The sequence below is a fragment of the Arachis duranensis genome, chromosome 3 (genome assembly GCF_000817695.3).
Source record: "Arachis duranensis cultivar V14167 chromosome 3, aradu.V14167.gnm2.J7QH, whole genome shotgun sequence".
Taxonomy (NCBI): domain Eukaryota; kingdom Viridiplantae; phylum Streptophyta; class Magnoliopsida; order Fabales; family Fabaceae; genus Arachis; species Arachis duranensis.
In genome coordinates, this window is record NC_029774.3 from 60,395,941 (window position 1) to 60,406,587 (window position 10,647).

At 39.3% G+C, this 10,647-nt stretch overlaps 1 protein-coding gene across 1 annotated transcript in view; it reads left to right on the plus strand.

Annotated features, from left to right (window-relative positions):
* LOC107493611 (uncharacterized) overlaps nucleotides 1-9,690 on the plus strand; it is a 22,920-nt gene extending 13,230 nt beyond the window's left edge. The window contains exons 7-10 of the mRNA XM_016114681.3: nucleotides 8,823-8,912; nucleotides 9,005-9,258; nucleotides 9,345-9,398; nucleotides 9,496-9,690. Of these exons, the coding sequence (XP_015970167.1) occupies nucleotides 8,823-8,912; nucleotides 9,005-9,258; nucleotides 9,345-9,398; nucleotides 9,496-9,690 (593 nt within the window). The remainder of the gene's footprint in view (nucleotides 1-8,822; nucleotides 8,913-9,004; nucleotides 9,259-9,344; nucleotides 9,399-9,495) is intronic.
* Nucleotides 9,691-10,647: the final 957 nt, after the last annotated feature.

Consider the following 10,647-nt stretch of genomic DNA (forward strand, 5'->3'; position numbering starts at 1 on the left):
AGAAGCCAACGTTAGTGACACTCAACATTGTCACTAACGTTGGCCTAAGGTGCAAAGTACCACGTTAACTCCCACGTTAACTTGGTTAACGTGGGAGCTAACATAAGAGATGAAGAGTTGTCGACAACGTTAGTGACACTCAACATTGTCACTAACGTTGAAGCAACCACACAACCCCCAAGAGCCACGTTAACTTCTCCGTTAACTTGGTTAACGTGGAAGCTAACGATGAGGAATGAAGGATGGGCCAACGTTAGTGACACTCAACATTGTCACTAACGTTGGGATGGCTAAGAGTGGCCACGTTAGAAGCCACGTTAACTAGCGTGTGACCTAGGGGCACACTGGAACGTTAGTGACAATGTTGAGTGTCACTAACGTTCTCGAAGGTTGGCAAAAGCCACGTTAGAAGCCACGTTAACCTAGTTAACGTGGACTTTAGCGTGTGACCTAGGGGCACACTGGAACGTTAGTGACAAGGTTGAGTGTCACTAACGTTCTCGAAGGTTGGCAAAAGCCACGTTAGAAGCCACGTTAACCTAGTTAACGTGGACTTTAACGTGAGGCTAAGGGGTGCATTGGAACGTTAGTGACAATGTTAATTGTGACTAACGTTCTCGAAGGTTGGCAAAAGCCACGTGAGAAGCCACGTTAACCTAGTTAACGTGGACTTTAACGTGAGGCTAAGGGGTGCATTGAAATGTTAGTGACAATGTTAATCGTCACTAACGTTCTCAAACTTATACTTTCGCTAAATGTTAAACACCCCTGACGTCTTGAGCTAAAGTCTCTACCCACTTCACACTTTCTCTCTGCAAGTAAAGCCAAGCTCAAATGAAGAAAGGAACTGCTTCAAACTCAAGACCCAAAGGCCCAAGACTTGAAGAGCCAACTAGAAGCTGAGAAGAATAGTATATATAGGAGTAGCTTTGAATTGTTGAAGGGACAGAGAGCTAGGAAATAGAACTACTCTTTGTATTTTACTTTCTTTGCACTTCTAGCTTTATCATGTATTCTCCGTCTTTGATTTTGATTTCTAGAGCTATGAACAACTAAACTCCTTTCATTGGGTTAGGGAGCTTTGTTGTAATTTGATGGATCAATACTAGTTTTCATTATTCTTCTTCTATCTTTCCTCTTGATTTTACTTGAAAGCTTTCGATCTTCATCCAATTGGATAGTTATCTTGGAAAAGAAGCTATTCAAACTTGGATCTCTTCGAAACCTTGAAAGAGGAATGAAGAGATCAGCTAGAAATGCTTTCTCATGCTGGACCACATTGGGTGTGGATGGGTATGTGGCTATAACCCTCTCAACACTTGATTTGGAAAATGCATGTGGTATAATCAGTGACCATACTTCATCTCTTCTCATGAGCAATTGACCAAGGAATTGGCTATTGATCAAGATTTGAGAGATTGAACCACAAGAAATTTTTGTTCAATCACTTAAGATTGCCAAGGAGATCAATGAGTGCATTGATTGAGGAAGAGATGAGAATGAAATTGATCCGGAGAATGCAACATCTCCTGAGCCCAATGAACTCCCCATTTCTGATCTTACCCATTGTCTTTAATTTCTGCAATTTACTTTTATGAGCAGTTCCCCCATTCCCCATTTACAATTCTGCAATTTACTTTCAGTCATTTACTTTCCAGCCATTTTATTTTCTGCAATTGTCAACTCTATTCATGGATTCGCTCAACTAGAACATTCCTCTAATTAAAGTTGCTTGATCAATCAATCCCTGTGGGATTCGACCTCACTCTATTGTGAGTTTTTACTTGACAAGAAATTCGGTACACTTGCCGAATGGAGATTTGTTGAGAGACAAGTTTTCCCCCGATCAGTGCATTGCTTTATTTTGCATTTGAGGAATTCTTTTGTATCCCCTTTATTTAAATACTGAAATTTTTTTATGCACATGGTAATTTAATTACTTTGATTTCACATGAGCATGCTTCCCAAAAAATTTTTATTTTGAAATATCTTTATTCTTTTTAACTTTCTACCTTGTTTCTATCATCCGTGTTCCCATAAAGTTTCCCCACACTTAAGCAATTACATAATTTCTATCTTAAGCTAACCAAGGATTCAACTTGGGATTTTTATTTTGTTTTTCTGCTTAAGGCTAGTAATGTGGTTATAAAACAGAAGGGAATTAAAAAGCTCAAGGGGGCTAACAAGGATGGCATAAAAGGTAGGCTTTATTTGGGATAAGTGAGTTAATAATTAAATATGGCCTCAATCCTATCTTGGTATGTATCTATATTCTATATTGGACATATAGATTAAAGCAAAGTAAAGAACACCAGAATAAAAAAGAAGGACGAAGCACACAGAAATAATTATAGAGAAGAAAACACATAAGAATAAAATATAATGGTTAAATAATGTAACCATATAAATAAGCTCAAAATCTCACGGGTTTTGTGTTTTTTGGCTCAAAAATCATGTTCCAAATACAACTTCAAACAAATTTAACAAAAAATTTTCAATTTAAATTAGTGAAATACTATAAAAATTTCTTGAAAAAGAAAATATTACTTCAACCAAGTAGTGACTAAATGCATAAAATCAAACAAACATGCAAATGCAACAATTAACAAATTAACATTGGTGTTGAGAAGGGACTAACTAATCCGTGGAGATCGGTATCGACCTCCCCAAACTTAAAGATTGCACCGTCCTCGGTGCATTCTGAGATGTGCAGGTGGATGGGGGTTGTGGTTCCTCAGCTGGTGCTATTTTTTGTTCCTTTCCTTGCCGGTGGTTTGGGAGTAGCTCTCTTTTCACCCTTCTTGGTGGCCATCCTAAAAAGGGAAAAAGTAAGTAACTTTAAAACTAAGGGTTAGAGCAAGGAAGAGGATAGTATAAGTGATAATCAATGCACGGTAAAGAAGGATGTTGTTAACACATGGTCATGACTACATGTGAAAAGGTCATCAATGAAAATATAGCAAGTGCATGTAATGACAATTAGATGCAAGATGTTTATTGGCATGCTGGCAAAGACATGAGTAGCATAGATCAATAAGTTAGATTATCATCTCCTTCAAACTAATAAGCTGTTTGTATTGACAATTATATTTAATTAATAAAACATAAAAGGGGTTTTGTGAAAAGTAGGCATTAGAGTAGTAAAATAGAATAATTTAAAATAATGCACAATGCCATACGGACTTTTTCACAAACACTTAGCATGCATGGTAAATAAGTTATTAAATGTATTAAATTGAACATGCAAGCAACCCTTTAAAAAGTAATATATAATTGTCAAACAACTCCTTTAATAATCCACAAGCAAAATATGGTAAATAATTACCCAAAGAAATTTCTAACACCAATAAAAATAATGCAATGAATGAAAATAAATTAAATGAAAGATAAGAAGAATGAGAAGGGAAAGAAGTGAGTAATAAAGGAGAGAGGGAAAAATTAGGATTGGGGAAGAAAAGATAAGATATTTGGTAAATTAGGATAAGCGGTGCGGTGCAAACGATGCGGACGCGTGGGGCACGCGGTCGCGTGAGTTGCATTTGAAGTTAATCGACGCGGTCACGTCGGTCACGCGGTTGCATGATACGGTTTATGCTACTGGCGCGAGGGCAGCCTCGCGCTCGCACAACTCTCTGTTCAGAATCTTATTTTGCCAAATTTTGGGTGACGCGATCGCGTGGTCGTCGCGATCGTGTGAGTGACCAATATGGGGATATGACATGGACGCGTGAGCCATGCGTCCGCATGGTAAGGTTGTGCTTTCAGCACCCGTCCAGCACCACTCTAGCATAACTTTTGGCTATGCACCCTTTTCACGTCGATTTTTATGGCACGCCGCCGCGTGGGTGACGCGGTCGCGTGGGAGGCCAAAGTTCCCACATGACGCGGTCGCGTGAGCGACGCGGTCGCGTGGGGTCAAATTATGCTAAAGGCGCGCCTCCAGCCACGCTCTCACGTGACTCTCTGTTCAATTCTTTTCTACCCAACGCACTAGTGACGCGGACATGTCAGTGACTCTACCGCGTCGCGTGCATGTTTTCCCCTTTTTTTCATGCAGGTATGCAATTATGCAATATGCAATGCGAATGAATAATATTCAGGTTCAATTAAAAAGGAAATAAAAATAAATAACACGAAATAAAACTGAAAAAGAAACGACCATACTATGGTGGGTTGTCTCCCACCTAGCACTTTTGGTTAAAGTGCTTAAGTTGGACATTGGATGAGCTTCCTGTTATGGCGGCTTATGTTTAAATTCATCCAAAAATCTCCACCAATGCTTGGAATGCCAATAGCCTCCGGGGTCCCAAACTAGGCAAGTAAAGCTTCTGAACAGCTTCAAACAGATTCTCAGGCTCCCGGGGTGACGAATGTCAGCATAGAATCCATGATCCCAAGCTTTGCTTTTAAATCCGCCTCCGTCTTGATCTACATGTTTTCATCCGGGCGGTTTAAAATGTAGATTCTCACCACGGTGACCAAACGTTTTCCGTGATCCATTCAATTGAGCATGATACCAATCCGTGCACTTCGAGTTGAAGCGTGGAACCTTATTGAACCTTGTGCACCAGCTCTAAGTACGAGCCATTTCCCGCTTACTCTTAAAGCCGCAGAGAGCTCTAAGCTGGCCATATGTTTCAAGAAACCATATTCAAGTGGAAAAATAAAGCTAAGGGTTAAGGATTGTACCCACTTGAAGCTTGTATTGGGTGGTAGTGGCCTCGGGATAGGTGGTTCCAGTGGTTCTGTAAGTTTTACTCCCTTGTGCTATTCTGTGAATTTCTCCACTTCATTGCAAATTTCTTCCACTTCAATTTCTCCTTCATCATCGCTCAAGTCATATATTGGAGGTTGAGAAAAATCTACCTCAGCATCATCTTCATATTCACTCGGGAAAGATTCTTCTGTCTCAAAGAATTCACTTGCGATGCAAGTTCGTCACTAAGAGAACAGGACCCGTGATCATCATCATCAAGGAAACCTGCGTCTTGGGTTATCCATTCAGTTCTTCATAAGATATTTGTATTGGAGGCGGTGCAAAATCCTCCTCAGCGTCAATTGTAGCATCCTCGACGGAGTCTTCCATGACTCTGTGTTCCCATGGAGGTTTAGCATCTCCTAAATCTTCAACCAACTCTTTCTCTTCTACAATGACAGCATCCTCTACTTGTTCCAGGATGAAGTTATGCTCTATGTTGTCCACTGGAGCTTCTCGTGTCTTCTTCACAGTACATTCTTCATTAGATTCTCCACATGAAGCCTTGGGAGTCTGTTGAGTGTCTGAACGTCTGGAAGATAATTGAATTATTGCTTGCTCCAGTTGATGAAGGGTTGCATTAAATTGGTTTATTGATTCTTCGTGGCAAACCTGTGATTTTGGCTTTGATGGATATGGGCTTGTTGGTAGCTACAAGGCGGTCCATCATATCTATCAGCTTGGTATGCATTGTAGAATGGTCTTTGTCCATGATATCTAGGAGGGTGTTGTTGCCTAAAGGGGTGATTAGATCCTTGTGGCTCCATCCATCTTTGATTGCTTAGACCTTGATGCATAGTCCTATTATATCTTCCATTCCTTGTAACAAAATTAGAACCAAGCTCAAAGCGAGGGGGTGAGAATTCATAATAGATATCAGAAATAAGAGGGAAGAGAGAAAACAAATAAACAAGTAAAAGAAAAATATTTTTTTATTTATTTTTTTGGAAAAATATTTACAATAACCAATAATAAGGCACACGTTTGCAATTCCCCGGCAACGGCGCCATTTTGAAGAACTGAAGATTGATGGTTTAGAGGTTATAGTAAACTCTCGTTGTAAGTATAGTTACTAAACCAAGCAATCAACCTTTCTTACAAACATTTTGGTTGTCACAAGTAACAAACCCCTAAATAAATTGATAACCGAAGTATTTAAACCTCCAGTCATCTTCTCAAGGAACTGCAGTGAGGTATGTTCTTATTATGGGTTATGAGTTTTGTAAATTGGGGGTTTTGAAAGTGAGGAACAAGTAAATTAAATGGCAGGTAAAATAAATAAATAACTGTAGAATAAACTTTTGGCAAGATATGAAAATTCGGAAGTCCTATCCTAGTTACTCCTATGAGAATGGAAGTTAATCCCACTTAGTTAACCTTTGCGTAAGCAAAGGAAATTCAAGTGAACCAATTGGTTAGAATTCCCAAGTCCTAGCTAACTCCTAAGGAGAGACTAGAGTTAATGGAATTCAAATTAATTAGCCGACATAACAATCAATCATGAATAGTTGATAACTCAAGAGCTTCCAGTTAATCAATTTAAGCCAATAATATAAAAAGATAAATAAGAATAATAAATGTCTGGAATACCTCAATTAACATTCATTCGAAGTAGTCAAATCTAACATGGAAATATTCATAAGCCAATTGGGCAACATAAATCAAACAGAAATAAAAGCATTAAAGTATCTCAAAGTAAAAGAGAGGTCAAAATAAAGAAATATTGAACCTGGAGCTCAGAAGAAATTGTAAGTTAAAATAATAATAAATCCTAAATCCTTTAAGAGGAATTCTAATCCTAAAACCTAAGAGAGAGGAGAGATCCTCTCTCACTAAAAAACTACATCTAAAACCTAAAATTGTGAGTTATGAAAGCCTTTTGAGTCTCTGCAAGTTCCCTGACTTTAACCTGTGTTTGCGGGCCGAAAATTGGGTTGAAATGCAGCCCAGAATCTCTACCAGCGACTTTTGTAATTCTGCAGATCGCACACGTCACGCGTCCGCGTTGTCCACGCGTTCGCGTCACTTAGCATTTCTCGTACCACGCGTGCGCGTCGTCCACACTTTCGCGTCATTCGTGCAACTTCCAATCCACGCGGTCGCGTCAAGCACGCGAACGCGTCACTATGATTTCTTCCATTTCGCACGATCGCGTGAGCTATGCGATCGCGTGGCTTCTCGCTGGTCATCTCCTCAATTCCTTGTGTTCCTTCCATTTTTGCACGCTTCCTCTTTATTCTCTAAGCCATTCCTGCCCTATGAAGCCTGAAACACTTAACACACAAATCAAGGCATCGAATGGTAATAAGAGAGGATTAAGAATAGCTAAATTAAGACCAAAGAAGCATGTTTTCAATCATAGAACTAAACTAGGAAGGAATTGTAAAATCATGCAAATCTTATGAATAAGTGGGTGAAAAGCTTGATAAAACCACTCAATTAAATACAATATAAACCATGAAATAAAGAAAAATTAGAATTCAATGAGTTCCCCAGTTAAGTGCTTGTGGTGTTCTTGTATCAAGTTAAGCTTGAAGACAAAACACTTAAGAGTCTCGGCTAGGCTCAAGGTGCAAAGCACCAAGGAAAAGCAAAAGTTGTGTTCAAGAATCAATTTGAGCCTAAAGAAGAGAATCTATAATATCATCCAAGTTCTAATTCTGAAAGATACCAATAATTCTGAGCTTCAAAGGATAGTGAGATGCCGAAGCTATTCAGAATTAGAGTGTTATTAACCTCATTCAGTAACTAGACCTGAGCTTAAATGACAACTCAAGTCTTAGGCATTTTTCCTTCTTGGTTCTATATTGTTTTGGTTGCTTGAGGACAAGCAATAGTTTAAGTTTGGTGTTGTGATGCGTGATCATCTTATACCATTTTCCCTTCATTTTCTAGTTATTTTTAGTTAGAATTTATTATGTTTTATTATATTTTAGTGTAAAAATCCTCTTTGGATGCTACTTTGAGTTGTTCTTGTATTTTTATGATTTCAGCTGAAATTCGAGTGAATTTGGCAGAGTTTTGTGCAAAAACAAAAGAAGAAAGTAGATGCTATCAATCCCGACCTCCTTGCATTCCAACGAGAATAACTTGAGCTACAGAGGTCCAATTGAGGCTATGGTCACAGTTTTAAGGTGGGTGACCATAGATTAGGCTATGGTCACGGTTTTAATAAAGGGGTGACCATGGAGCAACCTATGGTCAAGGTAAAAAAACGTGACCTAAAGTGTCAGAATTTGAACACTACAATCATAACCATCGATAATAAAACCATGACCATAGGTCTATGGCCATGGCAGAATAGGCCACCGTGAAAAAACCATGACCATAGGTCAAAAACCGTGACCATAGACCTTTGGTCACCCTTTTCACTAGCTATGGTCACAGTTTTTCACCGTGACCATAGACCTTTTTTTTGTAGTGACAATATCAATCTGATTCATATAATTTCTCAAGATTAATACTAGGGCACACAAATTTGTACAAACCACAAGAGTTTAGAGTTTCTTTACCTTACCCATTGATGATTGGAGTAAAATTCAACAATTATCCAATGTTAGATTGTACCTAAATCACCAAAATCACTAAAATCACTAAGAATTAAAACCAAATTCGCACAAATGAAGGAGTTATAGAATTGGGCATGAAATACAGAGGTATATACCACTTTGTTCAAATAAAATTGAAGAGGACTCTGAGATGAACGCATGGCCACAAACGACTCGTCAATCGAAACTCCGAATTTAAAATTTTGAGAAATTTAAGGTGATGTGTGAATGTGCTTGTGGATTTCACCTCCGTCTCCACTTTGCAGTGTGATTCACATAAGGGAGGAGTGTTTGTGGCTAAAATATTTCAATTTGGGTTTATATGGTTTGGGTCATTAGGCTAATATGGGCCGATTCAACTGGTTTAGCCTGTTGCCCCATTTTTGAGCCAAAATCTTTAAAAATAGTGTTAAAATTCGTATTTAAAATATTTCTACTCCTCTAAACTATAAAATTTAATTTCTTAATTTCTTTGAATAATAATTAATTTATTGGCTAATTATTTATTAATTTTGCAGGGTTTACAAAGGACATCATCGATGTTCTGTTAGCACTTTTTAGGGATAGGCCATTAAATCCTAGGGATGTTATTGGAGATCTGGTGGCTTGTTGGACCTATGTTGATAGGTTTTTCTTTGGTTTTGCTTTCTTCTTTTTAATTGCCGAGTTTGTAACTTATTGTATTTCCTACGTTTTTCAGTTGAGATGGCTGGCGGGTTGACTAATTTGGTGAGGTTGAAAGCTGCCATAATCCAAGAAGACGGCAGGGAGGCTACCCCATCGACGCTGCAGTCACGACCGCAGGCAGATTCCTGGACTATCTCCCAGGAGTTGGTTTCGATCGGGGCAGTCGGGGCTACTTTGTCGGGGCCAATTGCTACTGGGTTTGACGAGGAAATGGTCGTGAGGTCTTGGCCACCGAGGCGAGTAGGAAGCAGAGGAGGGCGACGGAGGGTAGTAGTGGTGAGAACGTAGAGGAGGAGGGGCTGGTGCCATCTGTCATGGATTAAAGTTTTGATGCTTCAGCTTTCATTGACCAGTGCCTTCTCCTGGACACTGAGGAGTACTTCCATGACTGCGACGTTTTTGGTCAGGCGAGGTTGGCGTATCCGCACTACTGTCATTGTCCATAAGGCGGGATCGATGCTAGCTTAGGTGGGTCTCCTGGACGGCAAGCTTCTCCAATCCCAGGCGGAGGTCAGGAAGATAAAGAGAGAGTTGGAGGCAGCGGAGACGGCTCGACTGAAGGCAATGAAGGATGCCAAGGATGCTGGTGCCGAACTTCTCCGCCTTTCCAAGGTGGAGACTTCTTTCCTCTCTCAGCTTGAGAGTGAGCAAAAGCGTTCCTCCAAAGCAGAGTTCAAAGCCGCCGTGCTGCAGTCCTAGGCGGAGGCTCTGAGGGCTGAGGTGGCAAAGCTGAAGAGGCTGAAGGGGGTGATCGGTCCCCAAAAGTAGCCATGTTTAGTTCGTGCCGTCGGATAGGGCAATGCTTTGAAAAAAAATGAATTTTATTTAAAGTTTGGGCCTTGTTAAAACCTCCCGATGTGGATAGGAAATAGTGTCTGATAAGAAAACTATACGGTGAAAGAAAAACAATAAACAAAAAATGAAAAAGACAATCTAAACGACCTTGATCTCGTCGCTTGGAAGGATGCTGCTACGTATAGTAGCGTCGTAAGTTGGTGGTTGATAAACGAAATTTAGCATGCCGATTTAGAATTCAATAATGGATATGATCGTGAGTATAGTCTAATCGACATTCAAAATTTCGCATCAAACAATCCTACAATCTATAACTGAGAGTACTAGTCTCCCGAGTCGTCCTCCCTTGGAATTGCTAAAGAATACAAATTATTGACTAGGAAGCTTCGTTATAGTTCGTTTAGATGTTTAGCGAGAATAGGTGGTAAACTATCAATATTAGAAGACTTGGCCTAGGGTTGGCATTAGAAATTCTATCATTATAGTTTCTTCAATGATGATAACAATTAGGCTTTGCTACATTTAGTTAACCCCTAGGTATAGAGGAAAGTCAAATGAGATTAACTAACTTGAGTCACAAGTCCTAGTTTTACCCTAGGGAAATCTAGCTTTAGTATACTCCAAGTCAATTAGCACTTCCTAATTCCCAATCAACAATTGACATAAACTATTCAACGTCTCTAATGGTCCAAACCCCTATGCCAAGTAAGAAACTTTTACTCCATAACTAGTATTGGCATTTTATCAAACACTTGATGAGCAAGGATGAAAGACATAGTAAGAATGAGAAGAAATTAGAATTAAAAGCACCTCAACACAAGAAATTAACAACAATTAACAAAGAACAACAATAGAAATGAA